The sequence below is a fragment of the Tiliqua scincoides genome, chromosome 3 (genome assembly GCF_035046505.1).
Source record: "Tiliqua scincoides isolate rTilSci1 chromosome 3, rTilSci1.hap2, whole genome shotgun sequence".
In the NCBI taxonomy this organism is placed as follows: domain Eukaryota; kingdom Metazoa; phylum Chordata; class Lepidosauria; order Squamata; family Scincidae; genus Tiliqua; species Tiliqua scincoides.
This window is the reverse complement of record NC_089823.1, coordinates 175,575,848-175,597,265: the sequence shown is the minus strand read 5'-3', so window position 1 is coordinate 175,597,265 and position 21,418 is coordinate 175,575,848. Positions and strand designations below refer to the sequence as shown.

The window sequence follows — 21,418 nt, the reverse complement described above, 5'->3', positions numbered from 1 at the left end:
AAGCCTTTCCATCTTTAGGTGAAACATGTGAGGTGGATTACAAGTTTCTCCCACTATCTGAGCTGATCTTATTGAAATAGAATAGGGACTGGAGGAAACTTGCAACCCAGTATGATGCAGCACATATTTTGCTTACTAAGGGTTACCAGGGAAATGGAGGAGAAGCTATGGAGGTCAATGCTTGTCACAGTAGCCATGCCCTTGTACAGCTTTCACTCCGTTTGGTGGCTCTTGTACAGAAGAATTTTCCACTGCTCTGTGTTTCTAAAGTGGGAAATGGATTTCATTTTTTCATTTCAGGCAGTACTTGGCAGTTATATTTAAAGACAAACCTTTGGAACTGTGGGATATCAGGACATGTACACTTCTCAGAGAAATGTCAAAGAACTTCCCTACTATTACTGCTTTGGTAAGAAATTCATTCTGCCAGCTTCTCATTAGGAATGTAAATGAAAACTGATTTTTGCATAGCTTGAAATATAACTATTTGCTTGTGGAATTATTTACGGGATTTATAGCCTCTAGCATCGAAACCATTCCCGCTTTCTTTCTCTTAGTGTAAACAGATGGAAAGGAAATAGAACCTGACTTGCATATTCCATGTTTCATAATCATTTTTTTTCTTGAAAGTAGATCTGAGTGGAGTTTAAAGTTTAACTTTTTTTAAAATTTTATAAGAATTTTGTATGACTTCTGTTCTACCAGGAATGGTCACCTTCGCATAACCTGAAGAGCTTAAGAAAGAAGCAGCTTGCAGCCCGTGAAGCTATGGCCCGTCAAACAGTGGTATCTGACACAGAACTGAGTAGTTTAGAATCTTCAGTGATCAGGTATCAATACCATTGTCTATGTGGAAGCATATCAGCTTGATTTATTAATTGCTGTTTTGCCAAAACTGACTTTTCCTTAGCATTGCTATCCTTAATTTTGGATTTATAGAAATTTTCAATCGACCGCCTTTTGCTTGAAAGCTTTAACATAGAAGCTGCCTTCTGCGGAGTCAGACCATTGAACCATCTAGCTCAGTATTGTCAATGCTGTCTGATAGTGACTCTAGGTTTTTAGGATTTTTTTTTCCTCCCCTACCTGAAGATGTTGGAGACTGAACCTAGCACTTTCTGCATGCAAAGCAGGTACTCTATATTCAACTATGGTTCTCTCCCCTATATCTGGCTATGTTAGAAGCCAAAGCACAGCCCAGAATCTGATGTCTAGAGTAATATAGAAGTTTAACATTGCAATCCTAGTTTACTTGGAAGGAAATAATGTGTTCAGTGGGGTTTACAGGAGAGTGTGTAAACCGTGACAGTGATCGCCGCCTAAGTCGGGGTGTGTGAGGGAGAGAGAGGGAGGAAATCATTATGAATATTATTCAATATATAAGTAACAACAAGACCCTTTTTAGCAATCATTTGATCAAAATATTGTGTGCGTTGACCACACGTTGTGTTTGACAAAACAGTAGTTTTGGTGCAAGGGAACCTAAATTCTGTGCTCAAAAAGCATTTGCTAAGTGCTAGTGCAAAATATATTTCCATATATATTTCATTCCATTGGGATTTTGCAGGATTCAGAATGTGTTTTGTTACCAAAGTTAATGAAAGAGATGTGCTGATGACTGAATCTGACTGTGGGAACACTGAGATTTCTGTCTTAAGGCTATCCTTTTTTTCTCCAGCTGTGACACTTGCCTAAATCCAACAGCTACTTATTAGCACCCCAGGGCTTTCCCATTCATTTCTATTCTGGGAGATCATTGTGAAAACCTTTTTATGTCCAGAAACTCCATTAGCATCTTGGAATTTTTGCAGAACTTTGAATCTGGTTGAGAGACTGTGTACTTTTTAGATTCTCTCTACATACCTATGGATATGAAACCTGTGCTTAGAAGTCCTTTTGTCATACCTTTTGGATTCTAAATTGATATATTTAGATGTTAAATACTGTATACTGTCAATGTACAACATACAGCTGGCATGTGGTAAAGTTTTTGCTAAGTTTTATGAACAACACAGGCAGCAGAACTTTTCAACTACTACTTTTTTCTACTACAGCCATGTTACCTGGGGAAAAAAAACCAGCTGTAATCTGCAGTCTGCACAGTGTGGGAAAGAAATGTGTATATGGAAATGGTTGCTGACTCCTAGTAGCTTTTTGGATCCTGGTTTGTGTCTATAGCAATATGATTTGATTGTTGTAGGACTTGTAGATAGCCAATTGTGTTAATATATTATAAGGTGTGCGCACACCCATACACACAGAAATAATAAAATGTTCACGAGGGTCATCTAATGATGTCCTTCTGCATGTCTCAGTGTCTACCAATATATGGTTGGTTGAGACGTGTGAACACTTGTGGAACTGCTGATCCCAAAAATGTATATTACTTCATGTTTATGTTTCACTGACAACTTAAGATGTTTATTAACTGCTGAATAAATGTCTTGCTGAGTTACTGATACCTTACTATATTGGTTCCCAAACTGTGAGCTATGGCTCCCCGAGGAGTTGCAGAAACCAGGTATGGGAGCCATGTAATCCTCACAAGAAAAACCCACCCCTGTACACTATAGGATTGTAGTTCTAATGGGAGCATGACCAATGACCCAGTAAGTCAAATGTGCCACCAGTTAAAAAAGTTTGGCAACTACTGTCTTACTGGTTTCAAAACCTTTTAATGTGCTAAAGGTTGTTGTATTTTGCATCACTGCATTTTAATCTTGTAAACTATCTTGGGTATTTCCATTTTTGAAAATGGAAAGGTGGGATATCAATTCTCAAATTATGTACTTCAGCTGAACTTGCGCTGTTCATTTGAAAAAGGAAAATCATTTTTCTTCCACAGCTTGTTGCAGGAAGCCGAGAGTAAATCTGAACTAAGCCAGAACATTTCTGCTCGAGAGCATTTTGTGTTTACAGATTCTGATGGGCAAGTTTATCACTTGACAGTGGAAGGGAATTCTGTCAAGGACAGCGCAAGAATTCCTCCTGATGTGAGTTAAGTACTGCATTTCTGTTTAATTGCATTTCATCATTAGCAAAACAATGTTTCTTTGATTACAAACAATTATGAAAATACTTGAAGGGAAAATTGACTCTGCAAAATGTAAACTTAAGGAAGGACGTTATTTTGAAATGGAGAATAACTGCACAGCTACCTTGTGCAAAACAAAAACTATGAGTGATTGAGAATTTCTTTACAAGTTGCCTTATATGGGAGGTAAGCAGCGTTGGTATGAAACAGCAGCTCCAACACCCATGCAATTAGTTTGTCACATGGAATGTTATGCAACAGGGAAGTCACGTAGATGGAGCGCTACGGTGCATTTGTGGTGGTTTAGCCCTGTACGTTTTGATTCTGACAGCAGAATTATGAAGTGTGATTTACAAACAATTTACAGGTCCAGCCTATTTATACGCAGATTTTTTATACACGGATTTGACTCAACATGAATGACCACTGCAAATGAGAAGAAATGTGCTGATCCCTGGAGAAGGGGAAAATGCATCCCTTTAAAATCAGTTTAAAAACTGAACAGTCCTTTAACAATAGCCTCCTTAATGAGAGAGGGAGAGAGAGAGAGGGCGGCTGGCTGACAATCCATCAGTCCTTCTCTCTCCAGGCGACCCCTCCCTTCCCCCTGAGCACGTGAAAGAAAGGTGATCACTTTGCATTAGTGAAGGAAGGGGCTGAGTGCCAAGCTCTTGGAGGACAACTGATTGATGGGTTGTCTTCTTAATGACTCTTGTCTTACATCACAGAGTTCAGCAAGGCTATTTTTAAATCACTGGAGCAAAGAAACTTTGTTTTTTAAATTGATTTGCTATAGTGCGTTTTTTGCAATCCACGTGAGTGCTTGGAACGGAACCTGCGTGAATAATGAGGCTCAACCTGTACTGTGCTCTTCCACTGTTTTCAGTGGGATTGCTTCAGAATTGATGATACTCTAGGCTGGCTTTTGCCTTCAAATCACAGACACACATTTAATGTGTCTTAAAACATATTCTGGTTGAATACATAGTTTTGTAAGTGAAATGCTGTCCTCCTGTGGCTGTATAATTTCAGTTCAAACAAAAAAAGTCATTATTGAAGTGTACTAAATTGCAGTCTCTAGTGATAGTCCCAAAGCTGCTTGTTTTGTCCATTCTCATTAACTTCCCCAGTTCTGCTCCTGACTGCAGTTTCAAGGTATCCACCTTCTGAGTCATATTTCCTTTTACATAACAGATGCAGATGTATTTGATTATTTTCAAATAGAATAATCCACTTTTAAAACAGAATTACAGTATAAGAGAGAATCTGCAAAACAGGTCTTGTAATTGAGAAGCTAGCTATTAGTTTTCTAGAATCCCCAATAGTTATAAATCCAGAGAGCAAAAGTGTTTCTAGATAAACCCCCCAGAAGCTAGTTTAAGCTGTACTTACCATATATCATTTGACTGCCGTACAGCCAAATGGAAACCTTGGTGTTAGGAAAGTCATCTACTGTGCTTGGGTTACTCAAGGGAAAACATGAAGTCATCCTTTGCAATAGCACAGCAAATGTAACTTTGCCTACAGGCTCATATACCCAAAATGACAAATGTTTCACTTCTAAAATGTCATCATATCTTATAATATGCTGGCAAGTCGCCATTTGTTTCTTTTCATTCCTGAAAACTTAAAGCATCTTGAAAAGGTTGGTAAAGATTACTCTTTCTGATCCTGCTCTTTTTGTGTAGGCTAGCAATCAAGATATTGCACAAATCCTTCTGTTCAGGCAACCAGGGTGTCTGTTTTTAGAGATAGTGGCTGGTTTTACAAAGAATACCTAGCTATTAAGAATCTCGTTTCTGATTGCTTTAGTCTGCACCCCAGAGCAGATTATGGGCTGTGGAGATGGGAATAATAATAGCAAAGTAGCTCTTATATTCTGTGGACCTTTTTCCTTGGGGGTTAATAGAACATTATGTTTTGCCATGAGTACAGATGCAGAATTTAGAAGCATGAAAGCTAGTTAGCTTCCTTTTATGTGACTGCCATTGAAGGAGGTTTACTGAAGTGATGAATATAATTTTTATGGTCTTTCTTTGTGTATGTATGTGCACAGTGATGTGCATAAAGTTAGAGAGCATCATTTTCTACCATTGTCAAACCACTTGATACCAGTGAATTTTCGAGTGCATCTGTGAATCCACTAGGTGGGTCCACTTTTCTTTTGTAGCCTGTGTATGTAGTGATGTATTTAGTTTGTCTGACTTTTCCTCTCCCAGATACATTGAAAATGATCTGTCTAAACAGTTAGCTTTATAAAGAGGACCCCTCCTAGCCAATCATTAAAATGGAATAGTTGACTGCATAACAAAACCTACCTGTTCCTGTTTCAAACATTTCTGTATCCTCACAATCCATGTTGCCCTTTTTTGGGAGTTCAGGTCTTTCACTTCGGAATTTGAGTGAATCAATTTTGAAATGGGAGGAAACATTTTATAGTGCAACACACAATCCTAGTCTCTTGAATTAATGATAGAAACATTTGACTTGTTCTTTTTGGTGTTGGAGCAATAATTTCCAGGTTTAATATGGGCTGGCAGGACATCAGAAAGATTAGAAGTCAACTACTTGGTTTATTAAAAGTTTACAGGTTGTGTGTGTTGGGTTGCCTTAAATGACCATGCCTGTTTATTTAGTGACATTTTAATCTCTGCTTTTGAAATCTTTGTAGGGAAGCATGGGCAGCATTACCTGCATTGCATGGAAAGGAGACATCTTGGTTCTTGGAGATGTTGATGGGAATTTGAACTTCTGGGATTTAAAAGCCAGAGTATCCAGGTAGGATTCTGCTCAGAATTCCTCTGAGTCCAAATTCATGTATTACTCAGGTGGAATGGTTGTAATCAAGAAGGCAGACTGTGGCTATCTGTGTAGTAAGTCCTTTTCATAGAGTAACATCCATGTAGTTTGGCAGCTTTCAGGTGCCCCAGGAGACCTCTTGGAGGAGACTTGTGTGATTGTACAAGTTCAGATACCCAGGCATTTCTCTGAATCACTATAATCTCATGGAAAGCACTTTACAAAATGTCTTACTCTGTCAGTATTCAGTTTTTTAGGTAGACAGTTAGATAAGATGGTAAGTTATCTAAGGAGAATGTATATTATTTATATCCTTACTTTTATCTTCCAGAGGCATCCCCACACACCGAGGCTGGGTGAGGAAGATACGCTTTGCTCCTGGGAAAGGAAACCAAAAGCTGATAGCAATGTACAATGATGGGGCTGAAATTTGGGATACAAAAGAGGTAGGTTCCAGTTTTGCTTCCCTCTTTCAGAGAGATTAAATCCTATGCATGTTTACTCAGAAGTCCCCTGTGCGCAACGGAACCTGCCCCCAAATAAGTGTCCTTAGGACTGCAGTCTAAAATTATGTCTATAGGTAACATAACTGACCTGTTTATTTCACAGTCTTTTATGCTTTCCTGGCTGTTTTACATTGCTATCAATTACATTGTTTTTTCACTTGGACACTTTGGCCAGTAAAAGTTACCAAACCACATATGTGTTTTAATTGTCATTACAGAGCACATGCTTGGAACTCCTTTTAGAAGTTAAATGTATTCCTCACGAAAACACAGAATTAACACAGAATTAAAACTTATGACCTAGCTATCTGAATATCAATTCTGCCATCCTTCCCTGCAAGGAACTCTCCAACAGTTCCTAGGTTGTAAAATAGCTGCCATTGACTGGAGTAGAGAAGGTTTGACATGCACATTGCTGTTTTTTCCTCTAGATCAGGGGTCTCCAAAACTCGGCCTGGGGGCCAGATGCGGCCCGTGGCGAGCCTCTATCCGGCCCACAGCCAGCCTCTTGTCCCCTGAAAGCCTTTGGCCCACTTGGCCAAACATGATTGGAGCTGTGCTCTGGTTGCATCTGGAGGGTTTTCTAAGGGCCAGAGAGGTTGAATGAATGAGCTCATTCATTCATTTATTCACTCATCTAAGTTCCATCTCTAATTTATTTATATAAATTTTATATTTAAATGTTTTTCTGGCCCTCTACACCGTGCCAGATATTTGATGCGGCCCTCTGGCCAAAAAGTTTGGAGAGCCCTGCTCTAGATGGACGTTTGTGATGAAAGAAAAAAGTTTTCAGGTTTGGTTTTAGTTAATGATTGAGTATAATCTTTTTAAACAGAACAAAAACAATAAAATAACCACATTAATAGTTAAAGTTTAAGTTTAGACCATGAGAAAAAAGAAGCAGAAAAGAGAATTACAAACCTTTGCGTAGTCTAATGGTTCTGAAGATCTCAGCTACAATGCTGGAACATCAAAGTCTAAATATTAGCAACAAGCTTTTGACAGAACCCTTCTCTTGCATGAGCATTGTCTTCTATGAGTGTAAGAAGGGCAGGGTTGCCATTTACAACAATTCCCATTTCCTCTCCTGTATCTACTATCTGTTCTTGAGGTTTGGGGAACCCTCAGAAACGGGATGATATATGACACAAAGAGGGAAGGGAAATTGTTAAAAAATTGCAGTCCTCTCCCAATCTCCCTATGCACTCACACAAGACAGGAATCAAATCCAACCCAATGTAAACATTAACTTCGTAAGGTGAGCTCTTTGTAAGGGGTGTGTGTGTGTGTGTGTGTGTGTTATTGAAACCCTTTAATGGGACATATAAGCTATTTTTATGTATTTTTCAAAGTAATGGATGTACTTGTAGAGTTTTTTTAATCATTGTAGCTTTTCTAAAACTTTTGTACATTGCCTCTCTAAGGTGCAGATGGTAAGCAGTTTAAGAAGTGGAAGAAATGTCACCTTCCGAGTACTTGATGTTGACTGGTGTACCTCAGACAAAGTGATCTTGGCATCCGATGATGGTTGCATCAGGGTCCTAGAGATGACAATGAAATCAACCTGTTTTAGAATGGATGAACAAGAATTATCTGGTATGTGTAGCATTTGAAATTATCAGTATTGGAGCTTTTTTTATTTCAAACACCAAGAAAAAGAGGTGTAATTTGATCTAAACTAAGTTCCCTAATGTAGCCATTAATTTGGAATGGTCTTATAATTGTTTCTCATCTTTTAAAGTCAGTATTAAGTGGCAAGCAAATGCTACTAAACGTGGAATCTAAGTCATAAGCTTATGACGTCCTAACTAATGTAGTTCAATACGTCGCTATGCTTTTTTGCAAATGGAAGAGATTGGTCATATTGGCTCTCTGCTATTCTAATAGAATAGCAATGGGTGTGTAAACCACTTCTGTTATTGTTTATGATATATTTTGGCTCCAAATCTGCTATTGCAGCTTCATTTGATAGGTTCATTCTGCTTCTGCTACCTTCTGAATGCCAATCAGTGCATCACTTGCAGTATCTCTGGGGAGTGTCTTCTCTGCCCTCCCATGTACATTTCTGCATTTTGATAAGCTATCTTTAGCTGCTCTAGAGGAGCCTTGTTATAAGATTGTCTGGCTATATCTTCATAGCTGAGATCAATATTTAAACTGTGATTAAAACAGTTTAACAGGGTAACAAAATTGCATTATTCTAAGGGGGCAAGAGTCAAAAATCTGTTACAGAAACCTAACCTACAAAAACCTAACCTACCTCAAATCCATCTTGAAGCTTATTTTAGGCCACACTGCAGTGCGGTTGGATCATGCCAGCCTAACTCCAGTGCAGTTTTTTTAAAAATCCAATTATTTCCAAATAGTGATGCCATGCCACATATTATAAAATAAGATACAGCAAAATACAGTGAGGTCTCAAAGCAGTCTAAAGTTGTGAAGAGAGAGAGGGCAATAATTCTTTTTCATCATCACTATGCTTCAAATAGGCTAGCGACCAGATGCAAGGAATAAGCAAACCCCACCCAGATATTGTGTGAATAATCGCATTTCATCTGACGTCCTTTCATTAATTGAGACAGTCTTGTGCCCCAGAGAGAGATGCAGGGGTTGCTGGAGATCACACATTCTATTTCCCACACAACGCATTTCCTAAACCCACTATACTACAGGTTAGATTGAATTTCTCTTTAAGAAGAAACCTGACTGGCTTCAAGTGGATAAATGTATGGAAATAAGAATCAGAATAGAAATTGCACTTCCAGACTGAAAGCATTTATGTCGCATTACCGAATCTAAGATGTGATATGAATTAAGTAGTCCATCATGCTGTGTGCATTTCTTCTAGGTAAAACAATATTATTTTTATATATCTGGTCCATATATCTAACCTTTTTACAGTTATGTTTTGTGGACATCAGCAACTTGGCATTATGTTTCCGTAATGGCATTTGAACATGTTCTCTTTGTATGTTCACAAAAATGAGATGTGTATAACTGCAAAATTTGTTAGCAAATTGACAAGTTACATAATCAGAATTCTAGGAGTAAATGTTGTCATCAGTTTAGTTTATATAAACATTAGTACACAGTATTACATTTAAAAAGACAGGAGAACAAGCAAAGTAATGTAGCTATTGAACTAAAACAACCAGCACAGATGTAATACTACTTCTTTGATTTGAAATTTCCAAGAAAGAAAATACTCTTCTGGATTTTGGAAGCATAATTTTATGGTTCCCAGCTGCATAAAGTTGCACATTTTTCTAATCTGATGGGTTGCCTGTACTATTCCCTTCCCACATCAGCAAGACCTCATTGGATCTACTTGCCTGGCTCCTTGATTTGTAGGTGTATTGTCAAAATGACATGCAGTTTTTTGTCCTCCTTTATGATGTCCCATACCCTTCTAAGGAAAAAAATAAAAGGAGGAAAAACCTGCATGGATTCTGAATGTGACATAGAGCAAGCCTCAGAGAAAGTCAAAGGGTTTAGCTCAACAATAAGTGTTACTTTGAGCAACAAGTTCTGCAAAATGCCAGTCTCAGATTTGTGCGTGATTTGAGGGCCACCTACCCCTTTAAGATAGTATTCTCATTTGAAGAAACTCTGCCAAAAGACCCAGCAGCAAAACAGTGGTGTATCAAGGTATAAGGTAATCGCTTACAACTAGATGCCTGTAAGACTAGTATATTTTGCTTTGCCCCAGGAGTCACTTTGATCTGTTCTTTTCCACTCAGAGTATAAGTTATGCTCATAGCTTTGAAATGAGCCACTCTCAACCTCGTGTCACAACCTTGTGACACGGACATCTGTCTTAAAATTGCACTTTCAGGGGATTGTTAACTGCTGTAGTTGTAGGTATGCATCTGAAAAAGCAAAGGCCCCAGTAAGTCTTGGCTCTTTCTTTTAATATTGTGGCTCTCTAGTCATTGTTACAGAATGACACTGATTTTCTTTGTTTTTATCCCTTTACCCTTCCCCCCCATTGTTTTCAGAACCTGTGTGGTGCCCATATCTGCTTGTACCCAGAGCTTCTTTAGCGTTAAAAGCATTTTTGCTACACCAGCCTTGGAATAATAAGTATTCTCTGGATATTTCAGACATGTAAGACTCCTTAAAAAAAATTCAAATTTCTTATCTTTTGGAAAAGTATGTCTATGTATGTCATAGTGATTGGACTTCATGCATTTAGAAGGGTCATTGATCATTGCTGCATTTATTTTAAGCAAATCTTGCAAGCAGATCCTGCAGGCAGATCCTGCAGGTCATGAAATGGAGAACACATTTGAATGATTCTTATAAATACTTTGTTGTGTGAACACAGACTTTTCTGTTCCCATCAGTGGTGGAATAGCTGCACACTTGCATTCTTTTATATCCAGAACTGTTTCCTCCATGGGAACTGAATGGGGAAACTTGCTCCATGCAGATATTGAAAGTTTACACAGAATTTCCAATGAGGGACAGTAGTGTATATAATTACTTCAGCCTGTTGAATAACCTTTGTTGAACTGTGATATGCAAAGAATTTGAAAAAAAGGAAAAAAAATTCCAGTATTTAAATTTGCTTATTTCTGTAATGCCTCAATGAATTATTAAATTACTTACTTAAATTGCTTATTAAAAGAAGATTCAAGATACAGTGCACTTGTTTGGGGTGAGGTAAGGGCTCAGATATGTTTATGAAGCTTCTAGCATCTTGACCTTGAACATGAGTAATTTTACAGTGTTCACTATCCCCCACTAAGGTTTGTGGAGCTGTCCCTGATATTGCACTGAAACTGGAAAACTTTACATGCACTGAATTCTGTGTCCATAAGGCATGCCTTCCTAATAGGTTATTGTTTTGATGGGCATCACTTGCAAGCTTATTTGCAGTACTGATCTAACGTGGAAGGGAGAATGAGGTGCCCAGAGTAAATCTTAACCCTCTTCTCTCTACCTGCATCCCATTTGGGAGCTGATCAATTCTCCGCCTCTCAACGCCCAGTTGCTGTTTGGTACTCTGAGCATAGCAAAGGAATGCAGGCTTCTGTGGCATGTGTTTGTACAGTTCATCAGTGCTGGGATGTTTTATATCAATCAGTGTTTGTCTGCTTATATCTAATGTTTGCTTTACAGAAACTATCCAGAGAATGAAAACATTAAAAATCTACTGCAAGAACAGTTGGACTCATTGTCCAAGTAAGCATATTTTAGCTGATGCTTTTTCTAAAATACATCTAAAATGCATTGTTATTTTTATTGGAATTTGTTGATCTGCTATTACCTAGCATGCGTATTTTGCCTTAAAGATATAGACCAGGATCGTCAAATCCCTTTCATATAGTGGGCCAAATAGCATTCATAGCACCTGCTTAGGGTCGGAAGTGACATAATTAAGCAAATGTTGGCCAGAAATAAGCACCTTGTTCTTGCATAGAAAGACTTTAGCTACAAATGAAAGAAGAGAAAATGTGCAAAACTTGTTCATAATTTCAATATATGAGAAAGCACAATTATCATGCTGTGTGTATCACCAGTTATAACAGGGGTCTGATAAATTTCTTCTGTGGGCCGCATCTGGCCCATGGGCCTTATGTTTGACACCCTGATGTAGACAGCGATCTTCAACTTTGTACTTCCCACTCCTCAGTTATATCCCCTCCTCAAATTTGAGCAGAAAGTACAGGTTGAGAATTTGGAAGGGCTACATTGATTTGGTGTCATAGCTTTGTATGTTACTTTTCTGCTTCTACAGATCTTTTGTCATAGCTACTGAGTATGGTGTTAAGTCAGTTGTTGGCATCTTTTTCTTGAAGTAAATGTAGTTTTGATCCACGTCTCAAATTCCACCACCTTCCACATTTGTGTTATTTCCCTTTTGCCATAGAACACAATCTCAACTTTTTTCTTTAAGCATCTATGGCTGCAATCCTATACACATTTTCCTGGGAGTAAGCCCCATTGGCTATAATGGGACTTACTTCTGAGTAGACATGCATAGGATTGGGCTCTGTGATATCTAAGTCTGATTCACATAACATGTTTTGAATACGCAGCATTGCAAGTGCAAAAAATATATTTTTATATTTTTAGTGACATCAAGAAACTTTTGCTAGATCCCGAATTCACCCTCTTACAGCGATGCCTACTGATTGCAAGGTAACAGATTGAGAGCGCAGTCCAAAAAAGGCAATGGGCTGGTACAAGGCTGGCCTAAAAGAAAAGCCCATGCTGGCTGAACTAGACTGGTCTGGGGGGGGGGGAGTATAAGGAAGGCAGGAAGGTGGCATTTTGGGACAGGAGAGGGTGGCGGTGGTTGGGCCTGTGAGTGGGTAGTGGGGCCAGGATCCAGCACTTATGCCAAATCCTATCCCCGCTCCTGGGCTGCATGGATCTGCACCACCTCTTTAGGTGATGCCTCTTCTTTCGTTGGGGCTTCTGTGGCATTGCCTGGGGTAAGGGGAAGCAATTCCCCTTGCCCTGGGCTGAGCTGTAACTGGCCCCACCCCTGCCTTGGATGTGGGGTAGGCCTGCCAGCCTGCCTGCTCCAGGGCAGGTTAGGATTGGGCTGCCTGGTTCCTACCTAACATTACTCCATAAGACCAAGCTCTTAGCCTTTGGTATTGAATATAGTGTTCTCTCTTGAACATTGTATCATAATCCAGGATTGTGCCACAATAGAATGCAGGTGCTAAATTGCTTGATGCAATGCTTCCTATGTGAAAACGTGTCCTGCTTGCTAGTTTTTTAAAGAGAGAACTAGCTTAGATTTCACTCGCACACACAAGGAATGTTTGACTGGGTAGAGATCTGGAATTTCTTTGCAAAAAAAAATAAAAATGAAATGTTGAATAGCTTGACATATTTTGCCTGCTAATACTATCAGCATTACCTCTTTGTTGTAATGCATTTTTTAAATAGTAGTGATGAAATTTGGGCTTTTAAAGCCTTAAATGCTTTAGTTAATTGTGACTTTTTTCCTCCAGGCTTTATGGAGATGAATCTGAACTGCATTTCTGGACTGTTGCTGCCCATTACTTACATCCTTTTTCCCAGGAAAAAACATTAACTGCAAAAACAGGAGACACATTCTTTCCTCAAGAAAAGTGGATCAATCCACTAGATATATGTTATGATACACTGTGTGAAAACTCCTATTTCCAGGTATCGCAAGATGTTACCAATCAAGATAATAGCTTCACTTTCAGAGAACGTTGTTCCTCTGGGAGCTTTCAATATTAGGCATACATATATAATCATTTTTATTTTTTATGTACTTGAATATAGAATTTCATGTTGATGCTACTTGCTTTATTGGGGCAGTGCCATGCAGGTTTTGTCAGATTCATGGTAATTTTGGCACTGATTGATGTGACGATTGGATTTATTCTTGATTTCTATTATCCCACACTCTATTCCACCGCCTCTATCCCAATCTATCTGACCAAACATGTATCTTTATCCTTTATGAAACTCAAAATATCAGCACAATTTAGCATTCTTGAAATTCCCTGTATCACAACTCATTTGCTGCCTCTCTTACCTGGTACTCCTCTATCCTTTTCAGTTCCCACTGCTCTTTAATATCTTTGGATCAGTTTACACATTAGTCACTGACCTAGTGAGGTGTATTGTGAGACAATATTTTTAAAGACTGGTGTTCTTCTCGGTTAACTACTATCTATTTCATGTAAGGATTCATTCACACATCTTGCCCCGTGAAAGTGGCATGATAAAGTCACTGTAAAAGAAAAACATAGCATCAAACCATGAGAATGAGCTTTTCAGTTGAAAAACCTCATAGTTTTCCTGTTTTTATTATCATACAGCTGCAGAGCTGCTTGTTTGCATGACCAATAATTCTCAATTTCACCACTATGCGTATGTCATTCTCTACAGAAATTCCAGATTGATAGGGTCAATCTCCAAGAAGTTAAAAGATCAAATTATGATCACAGCAGAAAATGCACTGATCAGCTGCTGCTATTGGGCCAGGTGTGTATTGCCAGTTTGGACCTCTTTACAGTCACGTGTTCTCTTTGAATAATGCAGATCAGTGGTTGCCCAATGTACCTGGGTCACAACACCCCGAGCCTCTTCCCTGATGCAGGTAGTTTATTAGCAAACCAGGAAAAATGTAAGCAGGGATTGTTTCATGGTAACTTATTTTTCCCAAATTTAAAAAGATTTTCAAACTAGTGTCGTTCATTTTTGGTGTTGGCACAATGCAACTGACAAATGATAGGATGGAATTTTTTTCTTTCTCAGACTGATCGAGCTGTTCAACTGCTTTTGGAGACAAGTGCTGAGAACCCCTTTTACTACTGTGATTCGCTCAAAGCATGTCTGGTCACAACAGTCACTTCCTCCGGTCCTTCACAAAGTACCATCAAACTGGTGGCAACCAACATGATTGCAAATGGAAAACTGGCAGGTGGGAGGGTCATTCTCTTTCTTTGCACTTTAAAGCAAGACACAGTGGCTGCAGCCTGTGTCCTTGAATGTATCAAGCCCCTTTCAACTCTATGATTTTATTTCCCATTGAGCTAAGCATCAATCAGCAGTACTTTACTCACATGAGGGGGTGAGATCAGCAGCACATGCTGAATCCCAACCCTCTTCTTGAGCCTGCTCCACCTTCCTGGGTCAATGCAGATTTGCGTTTTAAACCTGAGATCAAATTAACCCATAGTGACCACTGGGGCTTAACCCAGGGCAGGGGTACAAATGTCCCTTTAATCTGAGGAGCATTCCAGCAGCCAAAAACCTGCTGTGGGATACAGCGGTAGCAAGCACTGCTGCTTCTCCGTGAACAGATCTAGGTAGGATCAGGCTGTTAGACTCTTCATACTTAACCGGAAAGTAATTACGCTTAGATTATTTCTTTTTCAGAGGGTGTCCAGTTGCTGTGTTTAATTGATAAAGCTGCTGATGCATGTCGTTACCTGCAAACCTACGGTGAATGGAATCGAGCAGCATGGCTTGCAAAAGTAGGCAATTTTCTCACTCTAGTTTACTATCCGTATGAGCTGCATCTTGCTAAGATACAGTGATATATTTGCATTCTAAACCAGATAAGTTAGGAAGAAAAAATGTGGTGCATTCCCTATTCATTTACACTAGCAGAGGAAGGAAAAAAGAAGAATTTTGAATCGTCCTTCTTGGTTTCTTCAGCAGAGGACTTGATTTTCATATTGAAGTGCTCAGACAGTTATAGCATTGGCTCCTCATTGGAAAGTAGTGGCTCTCCAAGGAATGAAAGTTTGCAAATTAGACTTTGGCTTTGCCCCAGACTCCTTGTTTATGCTCCCCAGTTGGTCCACCTTTCGGTTTATGTTACTCGTGAGCCTTACTCACTTCTGGTTTTGGTTCTCCCTTGCGCAATTCTTTGTGATTGGACATCTTCCTTTCTCCTGCCTTGGCCTTTTATTGATGATGGTTTCACTTGCTTCTTGCTTTTTATGCTTTACTGTAACAGTAGCTTTGGGAATATGTGTTTATGTCCAAGCTACGTTCCTGTAAAGATTCTTGTGGGCTCATGGACTTCTCAGGTTTGCAGTTTACGTTGTTGAATGGATTATGACCAGAGGATGTATTTGCAATACAATTGAATAGGTGATGTTTTCTATTTTTAAGAATCTGACAACACATGTTCAAATATATCAATCTTCCATAGGTTCGTTTGAATGCAGAAGAATGTACTGATGTTTTGAAACGTTGGGTTGATCACCTTTGTTCTCCACAAATCAATCAGAAATCAAAGGCCATTCTGGTCCTCCTTTCTCTAGGTTGTTTCATGAGAGTTGCAGAGATGTTACACAGGTACAGAGGAGCATTTTTTCTTTGTTCCCTCTCCTTTTTTAATGTATTTAATTCCAAAAATTGTGATCCAGTTTTCTCTAGATCTATACCCAGTGGCATACACTAAATACTATAATCACAGTTTTAAATCAGGCAATAGTAACATAAATGCAAGCTTAAAGAAATCAACAGCTGCAGGGAGAAATATCCTGTAAAGAATTTAAAGCCGCGTACTTAAAAGGCCTTCCTAAATAAAAATGTCTCATTATCTTTTGTCAGTTCAAAGTTTCTGTCCTGTAAGCAGATAAAGCAAGTTATTTACAAGTGGTTGATTTATTTTAGGGGTGATGGTCACTTGTGTAACAAGTCAGTGGCTACTAGTCATGATGACTCCTTGCCACGTTCAGGCTCAGTGGTATGATTCCTCCGAATACCAGTTGCAGGAGAGCAACTATGGGAGTGGGATATGCCTTTACTCCCTGCTTCTGGGCCAATGATATCTGATGGCCACTGCAAGAAGCAGGATGCTGGATTAAAGTGGCCTGATCCACCAGGATTACTCTTATGCTATGTTTTGACTTCTAAATAGACTGCTGTCCTATATTTGTTAAAGCAAAAGTAATAAGGCCTTTTTGTCATATTATTGATTATGCCTAAGCTGCTATGGGCTAGAGTCTACTTCATCAGAGACTTCAAATGTTGCAGATCTGTATGAAAGGCACATGCGTATTAAATAGAACCGACAGACCATGGCATGTGAGAGGGGAATTCTCTGTGTCCCTCATTGTTAATATATTTGAAAGTGACTTCCTGTTTTTGCCTTAGCCATAGGCTGAAGGTATGTTTAAGCTATCTTTCTATATTCTAATATTTTTTTCTTCTCTTCACCAGCATGAGGTATTTTGATAGGGCTGCCTTGTTTATCGAAGCCTGTCTCAGGTATGGCACAATTGAAGTTAATGAAGATGCAAATATCCTTTTGGAAATGATCCCTTGAGTCTTCCCTTAGTAGACGCCAGTGTTACCAAGGAGTATGTTGGGAATTTAATCTTATGTAATGTATTAACTGTTAACTAATTTATTTGTTCAATGGAGAAGATAAGAAACAGAAACTTGACATTGCTGGAAGAAGAGATTGAAATTTTTCAAGAAAGGAAATGTAAGCAGGGAAGCCCTGTGAAGGTGAAGAATCTGTTAAAATGAAGAAGAGTGTAGCTAGAGTCAGGCATTATCATATCCTATTTGGACTGGGCAGAAGGTAGATCAATTTATTGGAAATTTATAGGTGATTTGTTGGAGTTCAGAATAGACTCCTGTTTTTTCTTCAGTAGCATCAACAAAAGTGTTTTCTCCATACTTGTTAGCCTCCAGTGGTCCAGACATAGAGTGCTATTCTTTTTTTGCCTGCTAGGAACTAGGCTGTTTCAAAGGAAGACAGGGTCAGGACTGGCCTAGGAAGCATTTTCCTCTTCCAGTCTGCCCCTGCAAGGGGAGGACACAAATCCTCAGCCTGTTTACAGGAGCCAGTTCTGTCCGCCTTGTTTTTATACCATGCAAGAAGCAGCAGCAGGCTGGTGCAGACTGCATTCACTGGGAAAACTGAGACACTTTCACAGCTCCATCTCATCTTCCTCCTCAGGAGTTGGCATGGAACAAACTCCATAGGAGTGGTCCCTTGGGCACAACTTTCTGGCCCTACCACATGCATGAGTGTTCTCACATACCCATCCACTCCTGCCTCACAAGGAGACTGAGGGCCCAATACTATCTAACTTTGTAGCTTCAATTAAGCCACAGTGCAGCCCTGAGGTAAGGGAACAAACATTCTCTTACCTTGGGTAGACTGCCCCCCTCCCCGCACGATGCCTAGCCCATGCCCCATTGGCACCACTGCATTGACACTAAAAAGTTGAATAGGTTTGGGCCCTTGTGCTCCCACCACTTTCCCCTTTTCCTTTTGCTTTCCATTTTTCCCCTCCTTATCCTCTCGCTGGATTTTTAGGTTCCTTCATCCACTCCTTGCACTTTGAGCTTGTGAGCTCACTTTGAGCTAGGACTTCTCCCTAGCTGCTAGGTGGGCCATGAACACAGACTGGGCTGCATGAAGGGAAGCTACTGGGGTCATAGAAAGCCAGGCGGCTTGACCATGGTGAGGGGAAGTATACGGCATTCCTTTTGACCCTTGGTTCTTACAGAGGTAGCTCTTCTTCCCTCTTTCATGACTGGTGCACAGGGGTGGGATCAGTCTTTTTCCTGTTGCTTTGTCCCAAAGGCCCAATCAGCTCATCCCCATTCTAGACAAAATATAGAGCTGTACTCTTTTTAGGTAGTGCTCACTTTATCACTGTTCACAAAACTCTCCCAGTCCAAAACTGAATGGTAAAAAACTCTGGTATTTAATGGTCTCCATTAATTCATTTCAATATTCCTTAACCCATATTTTACAAAAGCTAATCAATGCGATATTTGCAGATTATGCCAAAAGCCTGAAGACACTAGGATTTAACCAGGCTGCCTCTTTCTTTGCCATAAAAGCAGGAGAAGCTGGCAAAGATTTATTGAATGAACTTGAACAACTGAAAGAGGAGGGGCTTAATGAACGAGTACCCTAAACATTGAAATGTCCCACCAGATGAATCATCAATTCAGTAACTCTTTAAAGACTGTGAGAGGGGAGGTCTCTTAATGAAAAAACTGTTTGGGGCATAATAGAAAATATTAATGGAGTATGTCATGCGTGCGAAGAGTTTTCTTTCCAGATTGGTAGAGGTAACTTTGTTAGAGTTAAACTCTTGTACTTCACATTAACCAAAGTTTAGACATTGTGTTTGATAGGGGGGAAATACTTCTCTTTAAGATGTGTTTGGAAATACGTGAAAATCATAGACCCAGGGCCAGTCCAAATCTCTGCTCCAAGCAGCTGCACCAATGCATCTGTGAGGGGCACCCCAGAATTTTGAAGATGTTGCTAGGATAAAATGCTTGAGATTGCACAAAGACAGAGTTAAGAGAGGCACTCCTGCAGCTTTGTGACCATGGGCAGATTTCTTGGAATATGTACTGCTTCAGTTGCACCTCTTAAGACATTGCTTCTTCATGCATCCAGTTACACTGCTTGTGCTGAGCTGAAATATTTTGTCAACATTTTGCATGTTTAAGGTGGTAGAACTTTTCCATCAGTTGGCCAGGTACTTTGAAATATCAAGATTATTTCTCTGCTTTTTGTCTTTAAGTCCTGGCCACTTATCACATCACAGGATGATGTACTTCTAAGGAAGCTTCTGTGCAGGTGAACTAGGTAATTCCTAAACTTGTTTGATCAAACCTCCTAGCCCAACTGGGCTAAATTTGGATAGGGTCCCTCTCTGGAAAGCCTCCTTTCCAGTCCATGTTATTGGTACACGCTTTGTCAATATACTTTATACACTACACCAGTCTAACACATATTCTACCAGCACACATTGTCACAAAAGCACAGTAAAGTGCTTTGCAACAATGCACAAGCCAGTGCACAGAGTCTTCCTGCTTGTGTTGGCGCTCGTAGGGACACTTGCCAGACAAAGGGCATGGGGAGAAGGCTGAACAGAGCAGGGAGTGGGTGGAATGGGGAGGAGATGGGGTGAGGATAGGTGGATTGGGGCTGGGAGGGGGTGAGATTGGTGGCACCAGTGTGCATAAATGTTCCCTTTCCCCAGGGAGACCTCCAGCAGCCAGAGTTCCTCCATGGGATGCAGTATAGCCCGCACTGTTGCATCATTGCATGGGAATTTAGATAGGATTGGGCTGCCTAGTTTGGAGCTTTCCAGTATGTCAGACAAGCTCAAAAATTGCGTAACTCCTTTATTATAAAACCCAACAATATCCCTGAGCTCTAGACTATGCTGTAGGTCAGGATATGCAGCAGTCCTTAGAGATTTAAAAGCAGCCTGTTGGAAACTTTCAGACTCCCCTCAGGGATAAGCTGTAGCTCAGTGGTAAAGTGCAAACTTTGCATCCAGAAGGTCCCAGATTCTTTTGTTGCTGTTTATAGGTTGGGTTGGGAATCCCTGGAGGACAACTGAGCCACGTGGGCTAATAGTCTGACATTGTGCTTCCTATGTAAATTGGGTAGAAAAAATGGTCAACATTTCAAAGGTGCTTTTAGACAAAAATGAATGTGAAAAGGAACTAAAAGATTTGTTTAATTACAGTCCTAGCCTGAACTGCATTAACGTAGAACAGGGTTGCCCAAACCCCGGCCCTGGGGCCACATGTGGCCCTTGAGGCTTCCCAGTGCAGCCCTCAGGGAGCTGCAGTCTCCAATGAGCCTCTGGCCCTCCGGAGATTTGTTGGAGCCTGCATTGGCCCAACACAACTCCTCTCAGCGTGAGGGTGACTGTTTGACCCCTTGCATGAGCTGTGGGATGAGGGCTCCCTCCACTGCTTGCTGTTTCATGTCTGTGATGCAGCAGAGGCAGTAAAGGAAAGGCCAGCCTGGCTTTGTGCATGGCCTTTTATAGGCCTTGAGCTACTGCAAGACCTTCATTCATTCATATAAGTTCATCTTTAATATATTAATTTATGTAAACTTATGCAAATTTATTCAAATTTTAAATGTAAATTAATTCTTTTTTTCCCGGCCCCCAACACAGTGTCAGAGAGATGATGTGGCCCTTCACCCAAAAACTTTGGACCCCCCTGACATAGAACATAAGAACAGCCCCACTGGATCAGGCCATAGGCCCATCTAGTCCAGTATCCTGTATCTCACAGCGGCCCCACCAAATGCCCCAGGGGGCACACCTGATAACAAGAGACCTGCCTCCTGGTGCCCTCCCTTGCATCTGACATAACCCATTTCTAAAATCAGGAGGTTGCACATACACATCATGGTTTGTAACCTGTAATGGATTTTTCCTCCAGAAACTTGTCCAATCCCCTTTTAAAGACATCCATGCCAGATGCTGTCACCACATCCTGTGGCAAGGAGTTCCACAGACCAACCACACGCTGAGTAAAGGAATATTTTCTTTTGTCTGTCCTAACTCTCCCAACACTCAATTTTAATGGATGTCCCCTGGTTCTGGTATTATGTGAGAGTGTAAAGAGCATCTCTCTATCCATTTTATCCTTCCCATGCATAATTTTGTATGTCTCAATCATGTCCCCCGTCAGGAATCTCTTTTCTAGGCTGAAGAGGCCCAAACGCCGTAGCCTTTCCTCATAAGGAGGGTGCCCCAGCCCAGCAATCATCTTAGTTGCCCTCTTTTGCACCTTTTCCTTTTCCATTATATCCTTTCTGAATGTGGCG

The 21,418-nt window shown here is 40.2% G+C and overlaps 1 protein-coding gene across 1 annotated transcript in view; it reads left to right on the top strand.

The window, feature by feature from the left end:
• WDR11 (WD repeat domain 11) overlaps positions 1–19,718 on the top strand; it is a 43,419-nt gene extending 23,701 nt beyond the window's left edge. The window contains exons 14-29 of the mRNA XM_066619120.1: positions 301–409; positions 706–830; positions 2,846–2,993; positions 5,706–5,812; positions 6,165–6,279; positions 7,764–7,935; positions 10,338–10,446; positions 11,464–11,526; positions 12,421–12,486; positions 13,314–13,491; positions 14,227–14,322; positions 14,596–14,761; positions 15,220–15,317; positions 16,004–16,149; positions 17,020–17,099; positions 18,574–19,718. Coding sequence (XP_066475217.1) covers positions 301–409; positions 706–830; positions 2,846–2,993; positions 5,706–5,812; positions 6,165–6,279; positions 7,764–7,935; positions 10,338–10,446; positions 11,464–11,526; positions 12,421–12,486; positions 13,314–13,491; positions 14,227–14,322; positions 14,596–14,761; positions 15,220–15,317; positions 16,004–16,149; positions 17,020–17,099; positions 18,574–18,740 — 1,945 coding nt within the window. The 3' untranslated portion in view covers positions 18,741–19,718. The remainder of the gene's footprint in view (positions 1–300; positions 410–705; positions 831–2,845; positions 2,994–5,705; positions 5,813–6,164; positions 6,280–7,763; positions 7,936–10,337; positions 10,447–11,463; positions 11,527–12,420; positions 12,487–13,313; positions 13,492–14,226; positions 14,323–14,595; positions 14,762–15,219; positions 15,318–16,003; positions 16,150–17,019; positions 17,100–18,573) is intronic.
• Positions 19,719–21,418: the final 1,700 nt, after the last annotated feature.